The 27,184-nt window shown below is 36.8% G+C and overlaps 1 protein-coding gene across 1 annotated transcript in view; it reads left to right on the top strand.

Annotated features, from left to right (window-relative positions):
* HBS1 (translation elongation factor EF-1alpha (GTPase) HBS1) overlaps positions 1-27,184 on the top strand; it is a 167,862-nt gene that overhangs the window by 23,359 nt on the left and 117,319 nt on the right. Inside the window, exon 4 of the mRNA XM_067156259.2 lies at positions 2,362-2,403. Coding sequence (XP_067012360.2) covers positions 2,362-2,403 — 42 coding nt within the window. The remainder of the gene's footprint in view (positions 1-2,361; positions 2,404-27,184) is intronic.

Genomic DNA, 27,184 nt, shown 5'->3' with positions numbered 1-27,184 from the left:
CGTGAAATTGTAACGTGCAAAATGTATATCCAGTACTTTATCATGCATACCTTGTTTCATACCAGGTACAGTATTTTTATTTAATGCATTAACATTGTTTATCTATTATATTTGTTCTTTTCTTGTTATAAGAACATTCCAGCAAAATCCTCTTTCATTACTGAATATAGCATTAAGCAAGGAATAGATATACTTGTATTGTTGAACTGACTTAAGTTTACAAATTTTAATTTAACATAATTTTGGTGTCACATTTGCCCAATTGCACTGATGAGGTTAAGAATGCAGAATTGTAAATAATGTGGTGCTTTGCAAAATGCTACTGATCAGCTTGGCGTTCTTGGCACATTCTCAGCATGAGAACATGGCTCTAAGAGGGTTTCACTGCTGCTTCTTTCGCAGCCCCACCCCTTTCCTATCCCATACTTGCTGAAAACTGGAATTCATGAAGCCATAAAAAGTATTCATATCTACCACTGTTTATTGTTAGCATGCGCTACCTATCTATGATTCAGACAGAAACATCCCTTTTTGTCAATAAGAATGCACTGCAAACCACTAATTGTGACATTTGGAAATTCCATGCTATATAATGTCAGATATTTGTGGATAACGACTATATGCACATTTTAAGTCTATAACTGAGGTTTTCTTGTCTGTCAAACATAAAAATTCAAAATAAATAAATTTAGAAAATATCTGAATAAGAAAATATTTAATATGATATTATTGGCAAAAAAGATATAATTAAAAATGGAATGACATGTTTCATTCTTGAAAGAACATAGTCAGATTCTGTTAAATTACACTTTCAATTTTCATTATTATTAAGTTTCTATTTTTATGAATTGATGAATATTACGAATGAGTGTAAAAATATTTGTTAAAATTCTGTGTACACCTTCCTAGTAGTAATAACTGTTGAAATGTTTGAACTTATGTTACTGGTGTGCTTCTGCCGTTCTTCCTGTCTCCTCACCAGTCCACAGAATTTTTAACATAAATGTTTTTTACATTTGTTCATAACATCAATCAGTTCTGAACAATAAAATAGTAATAATAAAAATGATTGACTGTCCATGTTGATTCATTTGACATATCAGTCAGTAAAATCAGAGTTCCACTTCTGAGGGTTACGCCCTTATAAGAGAGCCGCCACTAACATGTGGAACCGCCGGGCTGAGTGGCTCAGGCGGTTAAGGCGCTGGCCTTCTGACCCCAACTTGGCAGGTTCGATCCTGGCTCAGTCCGGCGGTATTTGAAGGTGCTCAAATACGTCAGCCTCGTGTCGGTAGATTTACTGGCGCGTAAAAGAACTCCTGCGGGACTGAATTCCGGCACCTCGGCGTCTCTAAAAACCGTAAAAGAGTAGTTAGTGGGACATATAATAAATATTATTATTATTATTATTATTATTATTATTATTATTATTATTATTATTATAACATGTGGAACCATCATCCTCTTAAACTGATATATGGCCACCATATACCTCTTACTCTTATTCTCCCAAGCACTGGGATTTCTCTTCTGCCATCTACACTGGTCCATACTCCAATCTGCAGCACAGAAGTGTAATCAGGAAAATTGTTTACACCAAGAGATTTAAGGAAGATGAGAAGAAAACAACACAGCGTACCTGGTCAGAGGATCAAAAATTACAACGATCGATGAAAATGAACTAATGGGCAAATGTTGATTCCGCATGGTCCTAAGTTACCCATTCACACAGCGGAAGTAGGAAAAAAATAATTGGCCTATAGCACAAATGGGGAATTCGTGATTGATCAAGAAAATTTTTATCAGTGGTAATCAACAAACCACAAAGTACGCTGGCTAGTAGACATCTAAGAGGATCTCTGAGAAGTCAATATTGACCCACTGACAACTACAACTACACGGACTACGTATAGACAGAACAACTCGCAGAAAGAACCGACAGCAAGGTATTTGAACTAAAAATGCATGGACACAAGAATGACATGAGGAAGTTTTGGAAAGATAAGGACAAGAAGACCAATGATAACTAATGGTTCTATGTGCTTCTTTGAGGGCCAAGCGCACAAGCATTAATATTAAAAATTGAAAGTGTGTTAAGATAGAATCCAATGATCTTTCAAGAATGAAATGTCATAATTGAATGATATGTTTATATTTTCAGGCATTTTTTAAATGTTACTCATTCTGAATTAGTTTCAATATCTGAAAAACCTTCTAGTTACCTAATTGAAACAAAAAGGAAATGGCTTCTACTTTTTAAGACCTATTTAGTCAGCGATTTGTTTATGCTATTGCTGGAATGCTCTTTAATATTTATTTCTCTTTGGGAATTTATATGGTCCAATGACAATCTCTTTCCAGGTGTTCCAAAGCCGCAGCGTACCAGGAAGGAACGTGAAAGAGGTGAGATTTGCTGAACCAGTTCTTTAGTAGTTATCTTTGAAACACTATGCTGGTTTTAGACCAACAGAGGACATCCAACAATGTTACTCGTTGTGCTTCATTATGAAATCCCAGAATTGTTCTGACTGATTTTGATCTCAAGGTCTACAACTCTGTTTTGACGTACTCTTAGTCAATTACTGGTTTTCCTCCATTTGCTGCCTAGGATAGGGGGGATGACTTTGGAAGTAGAAAACGTATCATGAAGAAAAAGGAGTTGTAATACAAGGTTGATGTTGAATGTAGGGCTAACAATTTTTTTTTCTGAAGAATATGATCAAGCTTCTTGATGTTGTCCCCATATTCGCAAGTCTTCTGGGACACTGAAAGCTAGGGACTAATCAGTGATTTTTATGAATGTCAAGAATGACTAATGCATCCAGACATATTTTGACTCAAGGTCATGCTGTTTGCTGACAAAAAAAAAAAAAAGTCTTTTAACCCTTTGGAGTCAATTATATTTTCACTTGCATCCCTGCAAATTTTAAAAACAAAAACAAAAAAATATAGGAAAATATACAGAGATATTTATTTTTATTATTTAACAACTGAAAGTAAGTGTGTACAAAATGTTATATTGTGAGTCAGTCAAAGAAATCACTGTGTATACTGGTTTTAAAGACCAACCAAGCATATTCTTTTTCCATCATTTGGTACTTTAGGATGGATTTGTTAGGAGAGGGTCCTAGGTTCCTTGGACAGGTTCCAGAGAGAGTTGACATCTGCCAGCCTTGCTATATGGCACAGTTCTTTTGTTTTCTTGTCCTTTTGAGCATCCTTTGTGGGTAGCTTTCCTTTGAGACAATAAATCAAACCAGAATCAGTGAAAACCTACAACCTGTTTTCCAGTCAGTGACCGGGTCAGGGATGGAATGAATGAAGCCCCCATCTTGCGGTGAGGATAGGAATTGTGCCGACTGCCGAAGCCTGTCGCACTCCTCTAGGGCAATGATTAATGACTGACAAATGAAAGTATAGTGGAGAGTGTTGCTGGAATGAAACATGACAGGGAAAACTGGAGTACCCAGAGAAAAACCTGTCCAGCCTCTGCATTGTCCAGTACAAATCTCGTATGGAGTGACAGGGATTTGAACCATGGAACCCAGCTGTGAGAGGCAGACGCGCTGCTGCCTGAGCCACAGAGGCTCTCATATCATGATTCTACATGTAAAACATTATGCGAATGAGGCTTGCACACTGCCTGCTATACCATAATCGATCGTAAATATCGTTTGTTCATGCGTTGATTGGTAAAACCAGTTGTTGTTGCAGGACGTAAAAGATCATTCCATCAGAGATAACACTTCTGGAACTAAACAGTTGAACAAAGGTGTAGTTATGTTATATACAAGTAAGGCATGTCTTCCGTTTTACTACGAATATAGAGGAAACCTAATCTCAATATAGGTCTAAGCAGGTCCAGTACGGGACCTGAACTGTGTATGAGCAATATCAGATTGAGTCAGACAGTGTATCCCCACAGGATTAACAGTGATTTAACCCTTGTCGACCAGATTATGCTTTTGCTTGTGAGTTTAATTTTTGTAATTTTATTTTTATTGTTAACACACATGAACACACTGAAAACATAAGTAGTGAAGCATAAATAAGTCATTTACAGGTAATTTCATCAGAATAGATTGCATGTTTCCATTTCTTCATCAACACTCTCCAGTAATTATGACTATTTTACACTTGTTTTGAATTTTTCGGGACATAATGTCTGCAAGAGCTAAAGCACGAATATTCACAGTGTCAACAAACTTCTGAAAAAAACATCACCATGCAAGTTGCGCTTAGTAGCAAACAGGCTTTCTTCTTTTTCATACCATATCCTTTTGTTAAGTCTAACTAAGGTCTCTATGTATACGCTCCTGGCATCTATTAGCTAATATTACAAGCATAACCTAAAATATCCGGTCACAAAGACGCGCAATTTAAAATTCCAGATAAATGTACCTTTCGCTCTCGCGAGAGCACACGAGTTCCGGATAAGCACATGTAATGCTTGGCTAAGGTTAATAGCTATGCTGTTCTTCAATCAGTCAAGATAAATCAACACCTTGGCTCTGATGTATACTTCCAGTGCTGTCTAATGTCAGATTTGGTTCTTTGTGTAACGGTAGACCCCTCAGTTGGTGAACAAAATAACTTTTAAGACCCCTCCCCAAGAAAGGCACGATGGATTTTGAAAATTCATCATACTCGTGAATTTGCAATGCTGTTGTCTCTAATACTTGGTGTGTTGAACAGATTTAGAAATACAAAGTTAGTTCCGTTCAATCAGCTGATATCGACACTCTGTAACAGTACTAGTCATTTGATTAAGAGCCCCTTGATAACATTTCTGGAAGTGAAATATCTTCGATATCTTTAACGGTTTAAGAGTTATTTGAGTGGTACCTTTTTAACTAACCCACCATTCGTGTTAATTAAAAATAGTCCTTTTTTAGTTAAGTGTGCCTTTTTATATGATATTCCAGTAGTTTTATTTTCTTAAGATATTGAATTTCGTATTTTATTTGAATGTTAGTGTAAGAGTGAACTATGAATTCTAACTTCACCACAATTAGAAGCAAGGAAAAAGTAGTAGTAATGAAATGAGGGATGTAATACTGAACTTTTTTTTTGCAATATGCTTTACATAGCACAGATAGGTCTTACGGCGACGATGGGATCGGAAATGGCTAGGAGTGGGAAGGAAGCAGACGTGGCTTTTATTAAGGTACAGCCTGATGTGAAAATGGGAAACTGCGGAAAACCAGGGCTGCCGGCAGTGGGGTTCGAACCTATTATCTTCCGAACGCAACCTCACAGGTGCGTGCCCCTAACAGCACGGCCATCTCGCTTGGTAACCTGTCTTCAAATCCTTCTGTGAGTGCAGGACTTCTTAAAAGGTTCTGTGAAATCCAGAGGCCACTAAGCTGTATTGTGAATTGTAATATTGATTTCCAGATTGGCCGGTTGTGCTGGATATTCAATACTCAATATTAAAGCCTACAAAATTAGATATGCTTCTTCATCCAAGCCGTTCTTAAATGTTAGTACTAATGTTGCATGTGGATGGTTGAAGCTGTTGTCCATCTGTGTGTGCATCTCTAGCTGTCCGAATACATCTCAAAGTTTCTTGGCACATTATTATTTTCTTAAAAATACAAAAGGATCTTGTCCGCAGTCAGCGAGCCCTAAATACGGTAATGTGATGTTCTTGTATAAGTACATTTACGTCAACCGTGTCAGTCATCGTGAAGTGAAGGTTCATTGGTTTGTAACCGTATGTCTCCTCTCAAAATACTTTTGTAGTGTTTTTTTTTTTTTTCCCCAATTGCTTATGCTTTGTTTAATGGAGTTTATCGATGAATTCATTCTTATTTTCTGATAAAACTTTTGTGTCTATTTTAGGGATGTGCGAAAGTTTTGGTTTGGGTTGATTTAGTCAAAATTTTGTTTTGATCTCTGTTAAAAAGATGTTTAGAGTCAATGTTCCCACGAACCTACTACGCTAGTGTAGCAGGGGAAAGGTGATACTCCAAAGTGGCGCCTTCCAGGTGGCGGATAGGGGACTTGCCAGCAAACTTGAGCGAAATAAAATACCTCTCGCGGACCAAACACACAACCCCTGTGGGTGGGGGACGCAGACTAAGAATACACCCACTGTATCCCCTGCCTGTCGTATTGGGCGAATTGAATTGAATTAGAACCATGAGCTTACTTGTAATTAGTACAATCATGCAGGAAACACCCTGGGTCGCTTTTACTTGCACGTAGTACCACTATGTTAGGTACAAAATAGGTTTGTGATTACTAGCGACAGTGTGTGTTTCCGGCCGGGTTTTACAGTACCTGTGATTAGTACCACTATATGAGCGACATCATGGGTCTGCCTTGCCTATGGTTAGCACCCACTACGTAAGGAACACCATAGGTTTGCGTTGCCTGTAAGTGCGCCGCAGTGTGAGAAACATCATAGGTCTGCGTTACATGTGCGCATTACATTACCTGCGAGTAGTACCATAATGTGTGTAATACCGTGCGTCTACACTACTTTTGATTTGTACCGCAACATGACATATACCGTGGTTCTATGTTCCTAGCAGTTACCATTATGAGGGGCTGGTGACTTGGATTTTGGACCCCCTTTAGACTACAAGCATCATAGATTCAGTTTTGTGCTTTAGAAGCAGTCCCTTGGTCAATAATAATTATTGTTTAACACTAGTTTCTGGGAATGTGGGGGGCATTGCAGGTCGGATCCACTGATTGTTTTAAATTCATATCCATCCATTCATTCTTCGTTCTCACGTTTCGAATTCTGGTCAGTGGAGGATTTTGGACCTTTAAATTGTCATTACATTTTGTCTCATTTCATACCATTAGGGACGGATGACCTAGATGTTAGGCCCCTTTAAACAACAAGCATCATCATAAAGTCAATGTTCAAACCTATTACTATTAATAAATGGTACACAACCATTTTGATCTGTTATTTATTTCATCTTTCATCACTACAGCTTCAAGTAACACGTGTAAATCAAGTCATTGTCAAGTTTTTAATGAAAAGTGAACCCTTGTACACTTATATTCCCATCTACAATAAGAGAGTGTGTTTAATTTGTGTGTCTATTTCAGTATCAGAATAAGACAGTACAAAAAAACACTAAGATAAAAGTATGCATCGATTTTCAAATACATTATGGGGAAGCTTGTAGTGGTCAAGTGTCCGGCTCCATGGCTAAATGGTTTGCGTGCTGGGGTCCCGGGTTCGATTCCCGTCAAGGTATTGAATTTTAACCATCATTGGTTAATTTCTCTGGCACGGGGACTGGGTGTGGGTTGTCTTCATCATCATCATGGCACGCAGGTCGCCTATGGTTGTCAAATCAAAAGACCTGCACCTGGACACTCCCGGCATTGAAAGCCATACACCATTTCATTTCAGTGCACAAAGTAAAATGTCCTAATCTTAGTGTGTTTATCTCCATTTTGTAGGCAAAGTTTTCAACTCTGAATTTCCTTTTGCCTTCTTCATTTCCTACTCTGTCCTTTCCCTTCTTTCCAATCTGATTGGCTTGGAATTTACCCTCCTGTCTCTGTTGTGTATTTAATGATATCTGAAGTCATTTCTTTTCAATTTTGCCTCAGTGAATTTAAAACTGTTAGGTTCTTCTGTCTACCAAAACAGATTTTGAATAAATGAATTCATAAAATACCTGAGAAAGAAATCATATGGTAACAAAATTATACCTGATATAGAAACCAATTTTTTAAATTTTCTGGTAGTTTATAAATTTAATCAAAATTGGTTTCGGCAGACAACCCATGGGGCTATAATTCATTTTATGCATCACTTGCTTGGAACTTCTTCTTCCAGATCAGGTTCCTCGCACTCTGATATAATGCATTTCCTTGTTGTATAATTTTACTGATCTCCATGTCGAACCCTGCCTGCTTAATCAGGTTGAAACTCCCCACAGTTTTAAGGTTTTGTCTTCCATTCTTTCTTGTACCTTTCCCTTCTCTTATTCCTGTTCTCTACACCATTTTCTTGCTTTTCTCTACACTTTAATTTGGTAATTACCAATGCACTCACTCAACGTATCCAGTTGACTTTGTATTTCCTCTGGTTGTTCCCCGCCACCTTCAAGTCCCTGTCTCTGTATAGAGTAATTTCATTCTTGAGCTAACATATGCTTGGTAATGTCCAAAAACATGGATTTTTATTGTATTAAGTCCACCTGTTCAATACATGTTTTCCATTTGATAAATGGTCTGTTTAAAAAGCTACGTAGGACATTTTTCGACCTAGCCTAGAGCTCAATACGGAGCCGGAATGAAGTTCATTATACTTGTAACAAAAACATAGCTCGTTAAATACTTGTGGGTAGTATGGGCGATCTCAGAACAGACATGTTCTCCAGATGATTCCCTACTGTCAGTGGAGGGAATTTATGAGAATCTTTATAAAGAACTATCCTCACAGTTCATTTTTTATTTTAAACTCAGATTTGCTAACCCTTTTATGAAGAATGTACTGTACTGTCATTGTGGTACCCTCATGGACTTGTTTGTAACATGAAGGCGATTTTTGTTCTTTTTTTCCATATTCATCATTCATCATCTCGTGGTGGGCTTGATCTTGATCGTAATTTTCCTCTACTGGAATGTGGCTTGGCGATGTGTAAGGTAAGATGATGATGATATTGTATCCCCTGAGTTTTGTGATCTATTTGATGATCTAATTCGAGATGATGATATTAACGGTATCAGGAAGGATATGGAAAACATGGAAATTTGTAGAGGAAGTAGAAATAATCGTGCATTATCGCTGATCGGTAACTTGGTGCTGGACTCTGACAGTTCACATTGCAGTGACTCTGACATAGTGGCAGTAAAGGAGAAAATCAGTTCCTTGCATGGCATATCTTCCCTTACTAATAACCTGAGAGGGGAATGTGTTGGTGATATTGATGATCTCCTTGAATCGATTTCTAACAAACCCATTTGTAATCTAACCATTCCAGGAAGTTCATTAGACAGTCCTTTGCAATGTGAAGTACAAAGTCGTAATAATATTCCTTCCTCTTCCCCATCCCAACCCTTTTGTAGCTCGGTAAGTTATGAAATATATGATGAGCAGAATATTTCAGAAATAGATTGTGTGAGTGCTGGATTGCAAAATTTCTCTGGTTTGCATAAAGCAAGACTGGATTCAGATAAAGAAAACATAGAAGTCGTGAGTCCAGATGGAAGCGAGGGTGAAGATTTGCTGACACCTACTAAAATTCTTGCAAGACAAAATAAGAAGCTAGCTGAATTAAAAAGGAAAATGGCACCTTATCTCACACCTCCAAATTTGTCTCAGTTGAAAGGATTATCAAATGTTCCTCATACATTTACAGGTGGTGAGCATAATGCTGTACCAAAAAATGTGAACTATGAAAAGGCAGTTTCTTCTCCGCATTTGATGCGTAGTAATGTGTTTTCTATAAAGCAATCCTGGAGAGAAGACCTCTACACTTCAAAGCAGGATTCTGAATCAAAAATTGGGCTTGTGAAGGACACTTCCTCTCGGGAAAAATCGTGGAAACCTGGCCTGCATGTTAGTAAACAAGAAGATCATGTACGTGATGATGAACTCAATTCTCCTCCCCATTCCTGCTTCCTAGGTCATCAAAAGCTAATGGTAGAAGTCTCTGAAAATTATCCTATTGATAATTCTTCATCTGAGGAGGATGATGATATGGATAACTTCTCACCTTTGCTGTCTTTAGCTAAGCAACATATTAGACCTCAGCCAGCCTCAAATCCGCTAATGGCTGATAAATTGGGGAGTAAGGTAAGATCTGATGTAAACCTGTTGGAGGATCCTGTTGGCATGGTGTACGATAGTGAAAGTGAAAGCGAAATGTCTTCAGAGAGAAGTGACTTGATGCTACTTACGAATACTATGTCTGATTCCTTATCTATCTCCCAGGAGAGTGAGAAAGAAGCAGGGTCTATTTCCTCTCTTGCTAGCCTTATTGCACGCCACAACAATTTTGGGTTATCGTCCTCTTCTCAGAGCAATACCCCACCCCCGTCTTCTTTGTTTGATCTTGCAACACATCACCTGACAAGATCATCTTCATGTTGGAAGGTAAAGGCTGATGGAGAATCAGTGGATAAGAAGTCTGTATCGCTTACAGATGCTAGCATTTCCAAGTCTGTTCCTGGACGTTTTTTCATTCCTCCCCTAGGTGTGCAGGAATCAAGCATGTCTTCAAAATCTGAAGGTTTGTCAACTGGTCAAGATGATACATCTGAGCAGAGTGAGGATGCAGACGAGTGGGTGTTTGATTTATCTAGTGCCCTCCGTATTCCTGGTTCTGTTCCCCACATTGAGACTGGAAATATTAATTCAGAGCCTAAGATTGTCCGTGTTGAGATTGTTGAACCTTCAGCTGAAATTGAACGCTTTCCTTGTGAATTAGATGCAAGTAAGATTTTAAAAAGAAAATTCCGTAATGCGAAGAGAAAATCTTCATCATTTGGGAAAGCTCTGTGTCGCAAATGGCGAGATCTAGCGTTGCCTTACATCCCTCCTCGGCCAAGAAGTACTGGGAGTACCGTTCCTTTCTTGTTTGATACCATATCTCCAGATGATGAGATACTTAAAAATCTTCACAGACTTAATTGAAAACCATTTGGAATGAATTTGGTACCACTGAGTCTTTTAAATTGTAAATACAGAGTGTTGTACTATTGTCACTACGTGTTTTAAAATTCGTTAAGAGTTGGTGAATACTTAGGTTAGTGTTTCTTTCGTTGTCTTTTATCTGATATTATACCGCACGGTATAATGGGGACCACTGACTGTTTTAATTGATAACAGATTTATTATAATAAGCTTTCTGCCTTGATTAATGAACTTAAAGAGCAATAATGGTTGATTTAGTACAAGGCAGTTCATTGCAAAAAAAATTATTTTGTTTTATTCTTTCACTTCGGTATTGGTTTAAACTTCAAGGACTACATAATGGTGTATCCTTTACCTAGTAAGAAGCTATGGTACTCTAATAACCTTACTGGTACAAGATTGGTACAAATTAGCTATATAATAGTAAGATGGTATAGTGCATAGGGTTGTGATTACGTTTGATGTGATGGATTACAGATTGATGTAATTGAACTTCATCAGTTACATTCGATATTCCCTTTACTTTTGCTTATTTTTAAAAAAATTTAAGTACCAACACTTAAGATAAAGTACTTCAAGGCTTTTGTTGCTATTGTCAACACTATCCTTCTTACTCTGAGGGAATGGTTATATCCATTTTTAAATTTAATTTAGATAAGGAAACTCTTTGCGACAAAGTTCTCAAATTGGAAAGAACGAGTAAACGTTTCTGTCTGATGGCAAGGAACATTTTCTTTGTAAATTATAGTTCATTGTACAGTCAAATTGTATAATTCTATATTTATTAATACCAAGCTGTGTAGGGGAAGAAAATGGGAGCATAAATTCTTCTTCTACGAAGATGTACTGCTTGCATCAAGTACCTTGAACCATGCACACAGCTGTGTTGAACTTTATTGTGATTCATAAGCTGTGTACTGTGCAGTGGTGGTTTATCATTATGTGTTAGGAAGCATATTCTTCATTGAATAATCTAAAAGTCTTCATCACTTTTAACTAAATCTATGTTTGTTCTATTTGCGCATGTTAAATGTTGGTTTAACATTATATAACTAAATCCTTTTGGAATTGTTTGCTCTAAAAATTTGAAATGAGTAATATATTCAAATAAGGATGATTGAAGGTTAAAATAAACCACAAGATGAATTGTTTTACTAGGACTCTCACTACAGCCTGGAATACTTTAATTTTTTCTTTAAGTTCCAGTAAGCATTTTCTTGACATTTTTTTCCACCGAGCGTGTTGGCCGGTGGTTAGGGGTGCAGAGTTGTCAGCTGGCATTCAGGAGATAGCGGGTTCGAACCCCACTGTCAGCAGCTCTGAAGATGGTTATCCATGGTTTCCCATTTTCGCACCAGACAAATGCGGGGGCTGTTCCTTAATTAAAGCCACAGCCTGTTTCTTCCCACTCCTAGTCTTTTCCTGCCTCGTCGTCGCCAAAAGACATATCTGTCGATGCGACATGAAGCCAATCTTTAAAAAATCTCCATTTCTTCTTCATAACGCTTCACATCATGATGTGACTTGGTATTTTTTTAAATCCAAATATGCTGTTATTTTCCACAAATTTATTCTTAATTTTTTTTATACCACATCTCCATAAGACTGCAGACTGTGCGACTTCAAAGTGATATATATACTTCCTTTGGTGAAAAATCCACTTACAGGCAACAGGCTGAGTAACTCAGGCGATAGAGAGTTGATCCACTCTCAATTTGGAAAGTCCAATTCCAGCTCATTTTGGTGGTATTTGAAAGTTCCAAAATATGTCAACCTCTTGTTGGTGGATCTGTGGGCGCATTATGGAATACATGAACTTGCCAGAAGATGCTCTAAAATCACCTTCCAAACAAAGTAAAAATGGATTTGCTTACTCAGTGCACATTCAGCCAAACACGAGGTTTACTTTCTGCTCTCTCTCTCTCTCTCTCTTTTTTTTTTTTCTACCTGCCTTGTCATTGGTTTTCAAAAATCAGTGTTTTCGACTTTCTCTGTGGTAAACAACCCCATTTTACAGAAAATTTATTGATGTTTCTTTATGTTTTTGTATCTCTCTCGTAATTAATGAAAAACTTGACTTGTCTTTCGAATATTCTCAGTTTTTCCTTTTATAGTCCATTCTTCACCCACTCCGTTTAAAGACCCACTGCTGCAAACCACCATGAAAATCTTCTGAGAAATTAGAATGTGCTATCTTATGAGTTTTAAAATTGCTAAATTATGCCTTGTATCTCAAACGTCAAGAACTAGAACTTATAAATGTGTAGAGCTGGTTTTTTCATCTCTACTGTACCAGAATTTTATTTCTGGGTAGGGTTGGGCACGCCTCTGACGATGACTTCATTCATTCACCAAACAACTTAAATTGAGAGAAAGTTTCCACCTATTCAGTACTTTCTTTGCCCTGCATTACGCAGGACTAACACACTACTTTAGGACATGTTTCGTCGTAATGTAAGACATCTTCAGCTGATTGTTCATTTAAACCTCGAACCGGTAGCTGACGATAGATTGGCAGGTATGCACCTATCTCAACTGCTGCTGACGATAGATCAGCAGGTCTACTTGACCAGTGAATACAACGAGAGGAAATTGTGAATATTTCCGTTAGATGACAGCATTCATAAGGCATGTTTTCTCCTTTTAATGTGGATTGTTTGAGTGTTAAATAAATCCATTTACGTATGATATCTTTGAAACAAATGAACGTTGTAATTCATCCAGCTTTGAAACCCGTGTTGATTTTGTTGTAACTTGCTTTCGTTCTTTACTGTGTGTTATGCACACACGATGGCTACATTTTCATATTTAAATGATGAAGATGTTGTAATAGAATTAAATGCATCTGTACATTCAAGTGACGGGTCTGATTTAGATGATAGTTGTCAGGTACTGCAAATGTGTGATGCACAGCCACCGCTTAGGGCTCTATCAACGACCATACATTTTATTGAATAATTCCCAAAGTATGAACACTATTCACTTAAAATTTGCATGCTTATCACCAGAATTAATGTCTCTACAAAATGTAGATTTTAAAAAGTTTTGGAAAAACTGGTTAGTCATTTATATTTGATGTGTAATTAAAAAAATTTTGAGGGGGTATTTAAAGGGGTGGAAAATTTTTAAAATATTACATTGAGGGTAAATGCAAACCACTTATCAAATAGTCCAGTTCATTCTTAATGTTTTGGTGTAATATATGTGCATATTCTGTGAATAATACATGTGTCAGAGTGACATACATCAGGTACTGCAAATGTGTGCAGTTAGAGCTATTTCAAATACCAGTTCGAGGATTAAAAGCAAGCTAAGCAACCATGAAATGGAGGAATTCATGACTTCTGGCAGTTCTGAAGATGGTTGTCCATGGTTTACCATTTTCACACCTGGAAAATGCTGGTGTTGTACTTTAATTAAGGCCACGACTGCTTCCATTCCACACCTAGCCCTTTTGTATTCAATCATCTCCATAGATTCTCCTAGAATTCACTCTTAACAATAATTATTTTTCCTTCACTGGTAAAATACGGGGTGGTCAGAAACAACGTGAACTGGGTACGTGAGTTTTAGGGCGTTGGTCATACTATTAAATACGTCAATATCTTGCGCCTTTGTCATTTTATCAGCCAATCAGATCACTACACGGGCAGTTTTTGATGGGCTTTGGTAGGTGGTGGTGTAAAATGTGCACATGGCTTATGAGTGGTTTGAGGTTGGCAATAGAAGAAATAAACTACTCCAGGGGAGGGACTTGAACAAGGACCTCCCTGCTGATAGGCTCAGCCCACAGCAAGCACACTACGGTGGCATTGGCTGAAACTCGCAGTGTGTTAAGTATTTGATGCCCATTTCTCGGCATGGCTCTCAAGCTATCAAAATTTACAAACAAATTAATTATACCACCTTTTCAATACTTCACAATCCTTATATTTAGGATACAAACATTATACACATGTTAAAAATTGGGACATGTATCGCTTAAATATAGTAAGCATCATCAGCCAGAAAAACATAACCCCAAAGTTAGGTCAGGACCCTTAACTTGGTTTCGTAAAGTAGAATTGTTCGCTAAGGCCCAATAGTTTACATTAGTAAAATCTGAATCAACCATAAAAACTAGTCAATAAATTGCACTAAGTTAAATTATTATAAGTGAATGTTTAGAATTGCTTATCACTGGTTAAAATCTCATTCCAAATTGTCGAAGAACGAGTCAAGTAAAAGGAATTCACAGAATAGTTGGTTGAAAAGCGAGATACGATTTTTCCTACATGAGGGCATTTATATCACTAAGTTTACACAAGAAATATTTTATGACACCGCCTATTCAATACTGTTGCGTGGTTAAGTGAACATAGAAAGTACCAAATTTTAATGTACATGTTTCGCCCCTCTTTTACTGGACATCATCAGGCTTATTCAATCCTGAAACAAACATTGGTCTGAGGACCTTATCCAAATTTATATAAACTATACTGTTGAACTCTTAATAGTATTGACACTGTGGTTCATTATATTTACAGTATAAAGATACTTGAAGAAACATATATACACACATTAATATCACTTTAAAAAATTAAAATGTTCGTCTAAAAGAATTTTGGTTCACATTATGTCTTAAAAATAATTCATGAATCTGAAATGGATCCTCTTCGTAAAAGGCTTGAACAATAAACAACACTCGGGGACCAGAGTATCAAACCCAAGGCATCAATGGACAGGATTCATATGACAAAACATGCATGGTGAGGGTGAGATCTGTTTTCAAAAAACATAAGGGTTAGAAATGCGTAGTCAAATTGAAGACGATATGATTAAGTTATCATAATAAGTTAGGTAAAAATCATCGTATAATAATGAGTGCTAGTAGACTTTCGGGTGTTGATCAGAATCGCTGCTAAAACTATTCATAATAGTGATCTTTAGGCCCATATGACAATCTCATGGAAACGTAATGCCCCTTGTGAATGTAGACGACCGTAGAAAAGAACGTGGATGTTTCATTCACCAAATATTATGGATGTACATTTTAGTAAAATCTGAATCTTTTAGACTAACATTTTAATTTTTTAAAGTGATTTTAATGTGTGTATGTATGTTTTTTCAAGTATCTTTATACTGTAAATATAATGAACCACAGTGTCAATACTATTGAGCTCAACAGTATAGTTTATATAAATTTGGATAAGGTCCTCAGACTAATGTTTGTTTCAGGATTGAATAAGGCTGATGATGTCCAGTAAAAGAGGGGCGAAACATGTACCTTAAAATTTGGTAGTTTCCATGTTCATTTAATCACGCAAGAGTGGATTGTATTGAATAGGTGGTGTAATAAAATACTTCTTGTGTAAACTCGGTGATAAACCTGTTTTCAGTACGAAACAATGACGAGAATAATGGTTTGTATTGAGGACATTTTACGTCGTGTATCTGCAGGTACCGTGAAAAATATATCTGCTATTTCTAAAGATGAGAGGAAAGTACTAAATTGTGTGAAAAATATCACGCAACAAATATGAAAACATTTGCACGGGGGCCAATAAAAATATTTAATTATTATTGCAGATCACTCTCTTTCTACAACAAATGTTAGTAGAAGCCTTTTATTTCAGAGCAGTGGGTTATTAAACATTATTTGCTGGTCACAAAATGAATTGGAGGTTATACTCGATCGTGTGCAACCGGCATTTTGAAAAACGTCGACTTCGCCAAAGTTAAATGATCGAGTCAAAACTCGAACTAAGGTTAAGTTATAAGTAGGTTCCCACCTTCTAATACTTATCAATTTCTATATAATAGTTTTAATAATTACATAATATAAACCAGCTTAATCTTTAGGACATGTTTCGTTCCGATTATGGAACATCTTCAGCTAAAAAATTTTTGACAAAATGGCAAGACAATTAAAACACATTGATAGTTATGATGATACAATAGCTAAAAGATTTAACAAAATGGCACGAAAATTAAAATACATATGATAGTTATGATGATAAAATAAAATGTTCATTAATGTTGGTTAAAAATTCAACAAGTCAGTGTCCAAGTGACGAAGTAAAATCGGCGATAAGGTTCTTCTTTATGTTGGAATCGTGTACATTTTGTTAATCTTGAAGATAAATTAGAGATATACAAGATTTTCTTAACGTATAGTTATCGGAGGAACTCTTGATAAAACAACCGTAGTTGAAGTTGAGTTGCGATTGGATTATTAAAATGAGTCTGAAACAAGAAAAGAATGAGTAAAATTGAGGATATTTTTTAAGGAGAAAACCTTGTGAAAATGTATGTTCGCGAGAATAAAGGATAATGGAATTGATTACCTTATAGTCAATCGTGTCGTATTTGACAGCATGCATGTTGAGATTTCATTGTGGCACACACTATCTCAAAATCTTCCCCACCGTGCAGGACGGAACGCTGCCCAGCTCTAGTTCTTCTTGACCAGGGTGATATAGTGGCCCATTTCACTGGCTTTTTTGTTTTTGCATTAAATAATGCAGACAATTAACTCACTGAAGAAAGTGTGACTTTACATCATCTGACAGAAGTTGTACTGATGAAGGCAGCGTCATCAATTGTGCTACAGTACACCCCACCTGCAAAGAACTGCATGTAAATTATCAGAATCATCTTGAAGCTTTTGGAAATTTACCAGTCTTCCACCCATGGACTGTTTTGTTGTTAATTCCTTGGAGTCACTCACTTCTGTCAGTTGTAGTCATTGTCTCAGATTGTAATGTTACTTTGAAATGCTCCTCTTTTCCCCCCTTTTTTTAAGTGATTGCTATGAGAATAGTGTAGTGGTATTACTGAGTGAGTTGGCTATGTGGTTAGGGTCACTCAGCTGTGAGCTTGCATTCAGGAGATAGTGCGTTCGTACCCCACCGTCGGCAGTCCAGAAGATGGTTTTCCGTGGTTTCCCAATTTCACACCAGGTAAATGCTGGGGCTGTACCTTATTTAATACCGTGGCTGCTTCCTTCCCATTCCTAGCCCTTTTCTATCCCATCGTCACCATAAGACCTATCTGTGTAGGTGTGATGTAAAGCAAATTGTAAACAAAATGTAGTATTACTAAAATACATTTCCATTCCATTTTGGAAAGAAAACGTACAAAATCATGTAACCACTTTATCTGCATACAATTAAGACATCTAAATACCAGTAATCCGTCTTTGATATAGACTGCCATGAAATATCTTGCTATTACTCTCATTGTAGTAGACAGGAATGCACAGGTCAACCGAAAAGGAAAGTTTCCTAAAAGTAGGTTGCACATCTACTTTTTGAAATGAAGAGAACTCTGTATCATGGTAAATCATTCTGTAGTAATATCTCTCTTATCAACATTTTGTTGGTTGATGAGAATCTAGTTGCTTCCTACATGAAGTAGGATGTCATCTCTGCGTCTGATAGGTGGTCTGCTGATACACTTCCTTAATTCTCCTAATGTGCATTTCTTCATGGTCTTGCAGTATTTTTAGGTGCTGCTCCATACATGTCTGCTATCTCCATTTCTGTGGGAGCCTAAATTACACAGTGTGGTATGCGATTTTGGTTTGTGGGTACTGTCTATATTTGTGAATTCTGTACACAACATTAAGTTAACTGAGTTTCCATTATATGCAGAGAAAAACTGTAACTGTTACTTCATGGTAATATTTGAATGTGATTGTGCCAATTTGTAATCCGTCACATGTTTTATTTTTTTTAAGTTTAGCACCACATTTGAATAGTTGCTCAGTTGTTTTTAAGTACTTTTAGGATTTATATCAGTATTAAGTCAAAATCCTCTCTAGTTTTTTATTACTGATAGAGAAGAAAGTGTTGGTAAATATTTATGTGCCTTCAAGATACTTTCTAGTCTGGTGTGGTGAAAAGTTTCCCGAGGACTGGTAAAACATGAAAATGTCTTTAGAATTTGAGGATGAATTATAATATTACCGGTAGTTATTAAGTAGAACTTTACTATAGAATAAGTCTTTTTTTTTTTTTTCTGAAGAAGACTTTTACAGGTTAGTCTGTGATTAGCTTTCTTAAAACTTCCTTGCAATCAGGTTGTCTGTGATGTTTCTGTCTGGCTCTTTCACTTTTTTGTAGCATAAAATTCTGCTTTGTAAGCATTTTGTACAGAAACTTAGTGGAGAACAATTCTCCTTCTACTGTAAGTAGTGTGCGTGTGACATGTTATCATAGATTAGGACTGTACATCTCCATTTGACAAACACTATTGCAAAGAGAATTGGATAAAACCTTTGCTCTCAGTCATCCAAGTACTAGTTTTCTATGGTACTTATTTAGTCTGCTTCTTTCTTGCAGTGAACCTTCATTATTTATTGTTTATTAAACACACGCACCAGTATCGATACCTCAAACTTACAGTTTATCAGGTAGACCTTCCACTGTGTCAGCGGTTCATAACCTTTTATGAATCACGGACCTCTTTGAAAATCTGGTGAAACCTATAAAAGTGAACATAAGAATTTGAACATGACTTTGCAGTCAATGAGTATACTCTTATTTTATTGAAAACTGATGATTGCCTCATACAGTGTATGCATAAAGTAAACAGTCTGAACAAAATATTATGTTATTAAAATCTTTACCATGCAAATATTGATGACCACTCCATACAAAAGTGATGTACAATGAAGTGCAATTTGAACAAAAGAATACTTTATTTCAATTTTTAATTTAATTTAACATTGTTGAGTGTTGTTGTTTGGCATGAATAAGATTGAATCCTGGGACTGGTCTTTCACAAGGCAACACTCATGGCCTCTTTTGACATCCTATTGATTTAGACATGTTGTTTTCATAGAAAGAAGTATGCAGTGGCATACAGAATCAGAACACCCATAGTTTGCTTTACTGGATGAGGGCAAGCATCTTTCAACCCATGCCAGAATTCTCCAAGGCTCTGCCTGATTCTTATTTCACACTTTTATAAACAGCAGTAAGCTGGATACGAATTAGTGTCTCTTAAATTCAGTTATAATAAAAACAGGCACAAATGTTCACCGTTCATCTTTGATGCTTTATCAGTATTATTGTGCATTGCTAAAAATAAAATTCCTCGAGCACCATTCTTTCCTTCTCATTAAAATTATAATGGCTTTACAGTACACTCTCGATCTAATTTACTATTAGGGGCTAAGGGTAGTCTGTAAAATTGCAAATCACAATAGGTCTTTCTGTAGTTTTAATATGCTTTAATCAGGTCAATTTTATAAACACCCCATTTTATAGTGGATTGAGAAAAGCATCAGATTTCAGGTGCTCTCCACTCGTGTACTGTTTCTTGATAATTTGATGGAAAATGCTAAATATATTTGTAATAAGTAGTCACCTCTGAATCTGCTGAGGCACCTATGAACGAAATAATGTCTGTGTGTTCTATAACCACTTATAGTTTCAGACCAGTTGAACCGCTTCTGTCTCTTCTTCACCATCATCAGATTTATGATCGCCTCATAGAACATCTTCGGCAACCTCCTCCTGGCTTAGAATTTGGCAGGCTGAATCCTTGGTTGATGACTAACCATTGTTCAGTGTCACTTTCTCTGCTATCACCAGCCTGCTTGAAAGATTCATAAAAGTCAAATAGTTTTCAAAACCTAAAAAAAAAGTATCTTATGGATTATTTCTGTTCAGTAATCAATTTTTTAATTGTGTTCTGTATGTGTATTTAATTGTTAAATTATGTCTGTTAAATCTGAAGTCCATTACTGTAAATGCTAAATTTATTTGAAGGCCATCCATGGACACCATGTTAAGAAACCTCTGCACTAAGTGCTTGGGATTGACAACCATGTTCCAATTTTCTTTAATATAGGAATTTTCATAAATTCTTCACTGCCCTTTGCACATGTAGAAAAATGAAGTAAGAATTATATGTCATGGTTCTGTCCATTCTGAAATGTGTGCCTATGGGCTAAATTCCATTTCGTATGATTTCTTCTCTTCATCTGTTCAGTTGAGTACTGCTCTGTCATCTTATGGATTATACATCTCCACTCAGATTCAGCTCCATTTCAGGTCGCTTTCTTCAGTTTGACAATCATCGTGCCAGTATCTCGTTCGATGCCTTCTAACCAACGTGATCTTGGTCTTCCAGTTCCTTTGTATGCCACACACAATTTTGAGCTATGTGGCTGAAATAAGATCACTTTGTCCTCACTGTACTGACTTGCAAGGAAAGTTTTGGCTAGACCTTGTCCAGTATTTTCTTATTGCAAATTCTGATTGTCCACTTTATTCTCAACAGACATTGACAACACCAGAACTGAAGTTCATTGGTCCTTCTCCTGTCAGCTTTTCTTCATGGTCCAAGTTTTGCAGCTATAAATGGCTATAGGGAAAACTGATGCATTGACCCTCCTGCATTTGGCCCTCTCACCAATGTCCCTGCTTTTACAGAGATTTTCCAGGCTTAACATGGCATTCTTTCCAAGTGCCAACTGCTGCTTGACTTCAGGGTGCACTCGCCTTCACTATGAATTTAGAACCAAGAACGATGAAATATTTAACCATATTTATATAATTTAACGCTAGTTCTATATGTCGACATTAAATGTACCTAATACAGTACTTCATTATAGTCCGTGTGGTATTTTGTTTCCTATATAATTGCTCATATATTACGCCTACCATCCTAAACTGTCAGGGATCGGTGAAAAGTAGTGCAAGATATTAATTAAATCGTTGTATGTAGTTTTTATTGGTTATTTTTATATAGGGTTGGTTATTTTAGTGTAATTTTAAACTACAAGATGTGGTAAGTAGTCAAAGCAAAAATGGTAGATGATAAATCCAGTGCATAACAAAACACCCAGCATGGGCCATGAAAGTTTTAAAAAAAAGTAACGTATAGCTCTCTACACTGTTGTGGCATTTTAATAATTTCCTGTTGGATATGGTCTTTGGGTACAAATGCGGAAACCTTATCTTTTTAAGAGTACTATTAAACCCTGCGATTTATTTGAGTACCATTATATTCAATACTGAATAAGTTGGCAAGAAAATGATTTCAGTCTTTGCTTGTGAAGCTTATATTTACATTGTTATCTGAAGGGAGGGTTTTAGGCCAATTGAAAACAAGGTTATCTTGTTATGTATCCTTTTTCTATGGAGCACTGTTTGTGTCAAGCAACGTGTTATATTTTGAGCAACTCCTTGCCAGAACTTCAAGGAAAATTAGTTATGTTTTGGGTTAATGTCTGCTTCTGCCAGGAGTGCCTTGGTAAAGAGAAAAATTGTTGATGTAAATATAATAAAATAATGTATTTGCTTTTGAGCACTTTTACCTCTAGTTTTAAGATTTTTAATAACTTACAATTAGTAGCTTGTAAGCCTCATACCCTCTAGGTTGTGCATTGTATATGTAGATTAAGATTCATAAAAGCACACATATGTGTGTGCCTTTATTTTCTTTAATATAGGAATTTTCATAAATTCTTCACTGCCCTTTGCACATGTAGAAAAATGTACATAAAAATGTTGAATGTACAGTGGCTCAAAAAAGAAAAAGAAGAGTGCATGGTAGTTTAAAAATTCCTTGCAGGGAGACTTTTCTTAGAAATAATTGAAACTTAAGATATAATGTTTGTTGTGTAGATTCATATGGTTTGTATCGACATGGGAAGTGAATTATATTTTGGAAATAATGAAAAGCAAGTCTGATAAAATGTTAAATGCCAGAAACGTACTATACTGTGCTCTCATTCCTTTTTTTTTTAGCAACTATACAGGGTGTACACAAATGATTGGAGCGGTTTCAAAAAATTCCTGTTTGTTTATTATTCGTTGTAACATTACAAAATTATATAGGCAGACAGAAAACTTTTTTTTATGATCCTACAAGTGCTCGATATGTGCTCCGTGAGTGACTCTACACACATCAACTCTATAGTCAAGTTCGTCCCACACCCGACGTAGCATGTCGCTGTCGATTTGACCAAAGGCGTTGATAACGCGGGCCTGCAGTTCTTTTAGATCAGCTGGTAATGGTGGCGTAAAAACTGCATCTTCCACATAACCCCATAGAAAGAAGTCGCAAGGGGTGAGGTCAGGAGTGCATGGAGGCCATGACATGAGGACGTGATCTTCATTCCCGATACTACCGATCCATCTTTCTGGAAGTCTGCTGTTCAGAAAGTCACGAACATCAAGATGGAAATGAGGTGGAGCACCATCCTGTTGGTAGATGAAATTCATGCTATTGGTCTCCATCTGTGGCATGAGCCAATTCTCCAGCATATCCAGGTAGATGTGCCCTGTAATGGATTTTTCAGTGAAGAAGAAGAGACCGTAAACTTTAAATTTCGAAATGGCACAGAAAACATTGAGCTTGGGAGAGTCACGAATGTGCTGCACGCAGGTACAGGGATTTTCAGTCCCCCCAAATTCATAAGTTATACCTGTTAACTTTACCACTCAGAAAAAATGCTGCCTCATCACTGAAGACAAGGTTGTCACAGAATACATCATCTTCCATATGCTCCTGAAAACTTGTACAAAACTCAAAATGGTTCACTTTATCGGCCTGCAACAATACTTGGAGCAGATGGAAACGGTAAGGGTGCATCTGCAATCTTTTCCTTACGACTTTCCAAACAGTCGAACAAGGCATGTTCATTCCCTGCTCGCTCGATGAGTTGAATTTCGCAGCCTACGTTCAAAACTATGTCGCGCGCTCTCAACCGTTTCTTCAGGCACACTAGGCTGGCCTGTTGATTTCCCCTTGCACAGACATCCCATGGTTTTGAACTGTTCATACCATCATCGAATGGAGTTGGCACTGGGTGGATCTTTGCGATACTTTGTTCTCAAGTTCCGTCGCACGGTTGTCACAGATTGGCTGGAATGAAATTCCAGAATAGCATACGCTTCTTCACTGTTAGTTGCCATCTTTGTAACTGTTGGAGTAGAGGACGCATCATGTCTGCTGTTGGTGTTGAGGGAAGCAGAATGTATGGAGGACTATTCAAACAAAACTTTGAGGGATACTTGCCTTATAACATCAAACACCATCACCATATCTCTAATAATATAGCTAGAAATAATTCACAAAACTGCTCAAATAATTTGTGCACACCCTGTACTTACTAAAGTATGTCCTAGAATGGCATACCAGTACTTACGAAAGTGATAACTTAACTCATGTCAAGTGAATAGTCTGTATGTATAAATCTCTTGTTTGGAGCTGTTTACAGAATTAGTTTCTCTGAGTACATTAATTTCAGTTTGAAGTATAATTGTGTGAACACGTAAACAAAAGGTTGTGTCTTGGAAATTGTTCTTTCAGACAACCGTTCTGTGGAAATCTCTCCCAGGGAACCCCTCCCACTTCGAGGTCGGGAAAGCACAATGTTGTTGTCTTCACAACATCTAGTTCACAGTTACACTGTTAGGTGCTATTCGTAAACCTTGTCCACCAGAGAATATTGGACATTTTTACCTGTGGGCGGTGTGAGTGGCATCTGCCTCTAAGTAGGATGATGAGCTAGAGGAGATAGGAGTTGGATTTCACTTTGGACATCATCTTAAAATTATACCACACTTTTTACCGTGAGTAACAAATGAAGGATGAATCCCTGTATTGATCTCAGAAGTTCTCTCTGTCTAAAAGTAAAGGGAATGTCTTTGAACAACCATATGTGTAGCTGCTCGACAAGGATGTATATTGAATCACCGCTCTGTACACATATATCTTGAATGGATTAATACAGCAATGAATTACACTTTTGGTTTTGTTTAACCTTTAACAGTCGTATTTAAATAGAGAATGTTTGCACGGCAGGTTGTATTTAAAAAGGGCAAGTTTTACAAATATCACACAAATACTTTAATTTAACTAGACTTTAGATACAGGGTTGGATCTCTATATAAAGGGCTGATTTTACTACTGATTATGCTTTTCTAATTTATTTCACACCTACAGCATTAGTCCTTAGTCGACATCCGTGTGGTACGGTACGGAACAAACGCTTGAATGCAGACCCGGTTCTTTTTCAAAAGTTGTACAAAAGCACACATTTTTACGTCAGTCACCCTTGGTTTTCCTATTTGAACACACTGTGCAGTTCTTTCTGTTGCTTTTCTCATTGGAATATATAAAATGTGGGTTTCGGTTCAGCCTTTCACATGTGTCACTTTGCTGTCTGTAATACTGGTAGACGCCATGATGCTCAGTGAGTACGCAGAACATAACCAGAAAGACTTAGCTGTTTCTTGCTGGAATTCGATTGTAGAGTTTCGATATATATGTCAAGATAGTTTATTAAATCCTTCGAGAAGTTAACATAACCACCGATATTGCACAATGAAACATATAATTGCCATAAGTTGATCGTAAATCACACGTCGGGGCCGGCCCGCTAGTCGACCAGTAAATGTTAAGTGATGTGATGGTGGCGTGTGGCCTCTAGAGAGAGCTGGGGCAGGTATGTATATTCTACGCCCATGGGCAACCTGCTTGTCTAGTTGTGTGATGACTATTAGATAGGGAGAGAGTGAAACCTACTGTTGGCTCATAGCGGTCTGCTCAAGGCCTAAGATTTCCATCTGACAGACGAATCGTCTTCAACAGCATCATGCCTTCTTTCTGTATGAACACTGTGGAGAGGTTTAGAATTGAACCAAAGCCTATGGCACGCAGTTTAGTGATTGAAAATTGTATCCATAACACCCGACTTTCCTTGCAGGCTAACATTGTGATGGTGACATTTTTTCCACCGATGGGAATTGAATTCTATCTACGGTGTCAGACTGTGAAGAATTGCTGTCTTAATCATCAAGACCATCAAGGAGGCCACATTAAGTGGACTCTTGTAATGAGTGCATTGGCTCTTTCCTCATTCACTGCGCATGGTGCAAGTTAAGTCTGCTTTTGTTAACTCCAATGGAGACCACTTTGCAATATATAAGCCTTGTTTTCCATAAATCTTTCCTCTGAAAACAGTGTGTCTCATTTTTAGTTCGTATTGCACATGCAAAGTAGAAGTTGTGTGGTGTTTTCAGAAGATATCAACAATGTTTTGCTTTCCTGACGTCAAAGTGTGATGGTTTCCTCATCAGAATGGGGCACGTTTGTGAACTGTTTTGCTTGGTATGAACTGTGGTATCACCTCCAAAAGTATTGATTTTCTTTTTCTCTCTCTCTCTTTCATTAGACATAAGATTGTGTGACATTTCAAAGGTTATCATGGTAATTTTAGAAGAAAAATTTAATGTCTGGTAGTCTCCCTTGTTATAGTTTTGTAATGTGAATGTTGTGCATATTACACCCTACCAATAATAGTTTTGAAGTAGACGTATGTGATTCACTTTAGTCAAAAGTCTTAATTAATGTTGAATTAGAGTAAATATTTTATGTCCCTTAAGTCAGTACAGAATATAGCCTATTCTTTATACCTTGTGATGCTGTTCGTGCAATCACAAAACATAAATATTCATGACCTTTAAAAGGGAAAGTATGTTAGTGGAACTGGTACTGTAAAACTGGAATACACCTGAAAGAGGAACAGTTTTGATAAATAGTTGGTCCCAACATAAATTTATTGTAATTTTTTTATGAAGTAGAACATGCTCAGTATGGTAACCTATATGAAAATGAAGATTAAGAAATTGCTTTAAAAGGTATTGCACACGACATCTTTTGTAATGGTTGAGTACGAGTAGTACTGTATATGGCTACATCTATATTGGAGTAGAACCTCAGCAAGCTTATGCCATTTGTATAAACAAACGTCCAGAAGCAACTCTTATTTTAGAAATATAGGAAAAGTTCAGTATTTTTGGCAAATATATGCTATGTCTGAGGGATTGTATTTTTAGGCATGCTAGTTTATGAAGTTGCAACCATGCTGTTGTGTACCTTTGAACAGCAATCTAAAGTTAATTAATGTTGCCACATGTCGGACATCTGTGGAAGGTTAATTTATGGGTTTATATAATTTCCTTTAGCTTATTCCAAAAAAAATATATATATATATTCTATGTTCAATTCCACTTAGAACAAGTATTTTCTCTCATTGATATGCCATATCCTGACTTACATCTTGAAATTTACAAAATTTGTTTAATAATTGTCTGGGGAAAATTGAACAATTTGGATATAATATATTACTAGCTGGTTATTTATATTCTTAAAATTATGTTGTAAAGAGTTTAGACAAATGTTGCATTATATTTGACAATGTTTCTATAAGTTAAATCATGCCTCATATTTTTGGTCTGTAACTGAAGGTTACAACCAATTCTGTTTTTCCTTATTTTTTGTGTTTTTACTTTCATTTCATTGTCATTAACTTTACCCAAAGTACATTTTGATACTGTGTTACAGTGGTCTGTGATATTTATGCATTCATGACTCTAGTGCCCATGTTACTGTGGTTACACACAACTGATCACACGTATCTGTATATCTTCTTGAAACTGTTCTCTAAGTTTTGTAGATGTATTGCCCAGTAGTGGGCATAAATATGGGGTGAGCCTTGGCCCATCCTATCCTTGTCCTTTATTACTACTTGAGCTTGAGGGGCAGTGGAAACTGTCTACT

Source organism: Anabrus simplex, chromosome 12 (genome assembly GCF_040414725.1).
Source record: "Anabrus simplex isolate iqAnaSimp1 chromosome 12, ASM4041472v1, whole genome shotgun sequence".
NCBI classification, from domain to species: domain Eukaryota; kingdom Metazoa; phylum Arthropoda; class Insecta; order Orthoptera; family Tettigoniidae; genus Anabrus; species Anabrus simplex.
Note: the sequence above shows the minus strand (reverse complement) of the source record. Positions and strands in the feature narration are given on the sequence as shown.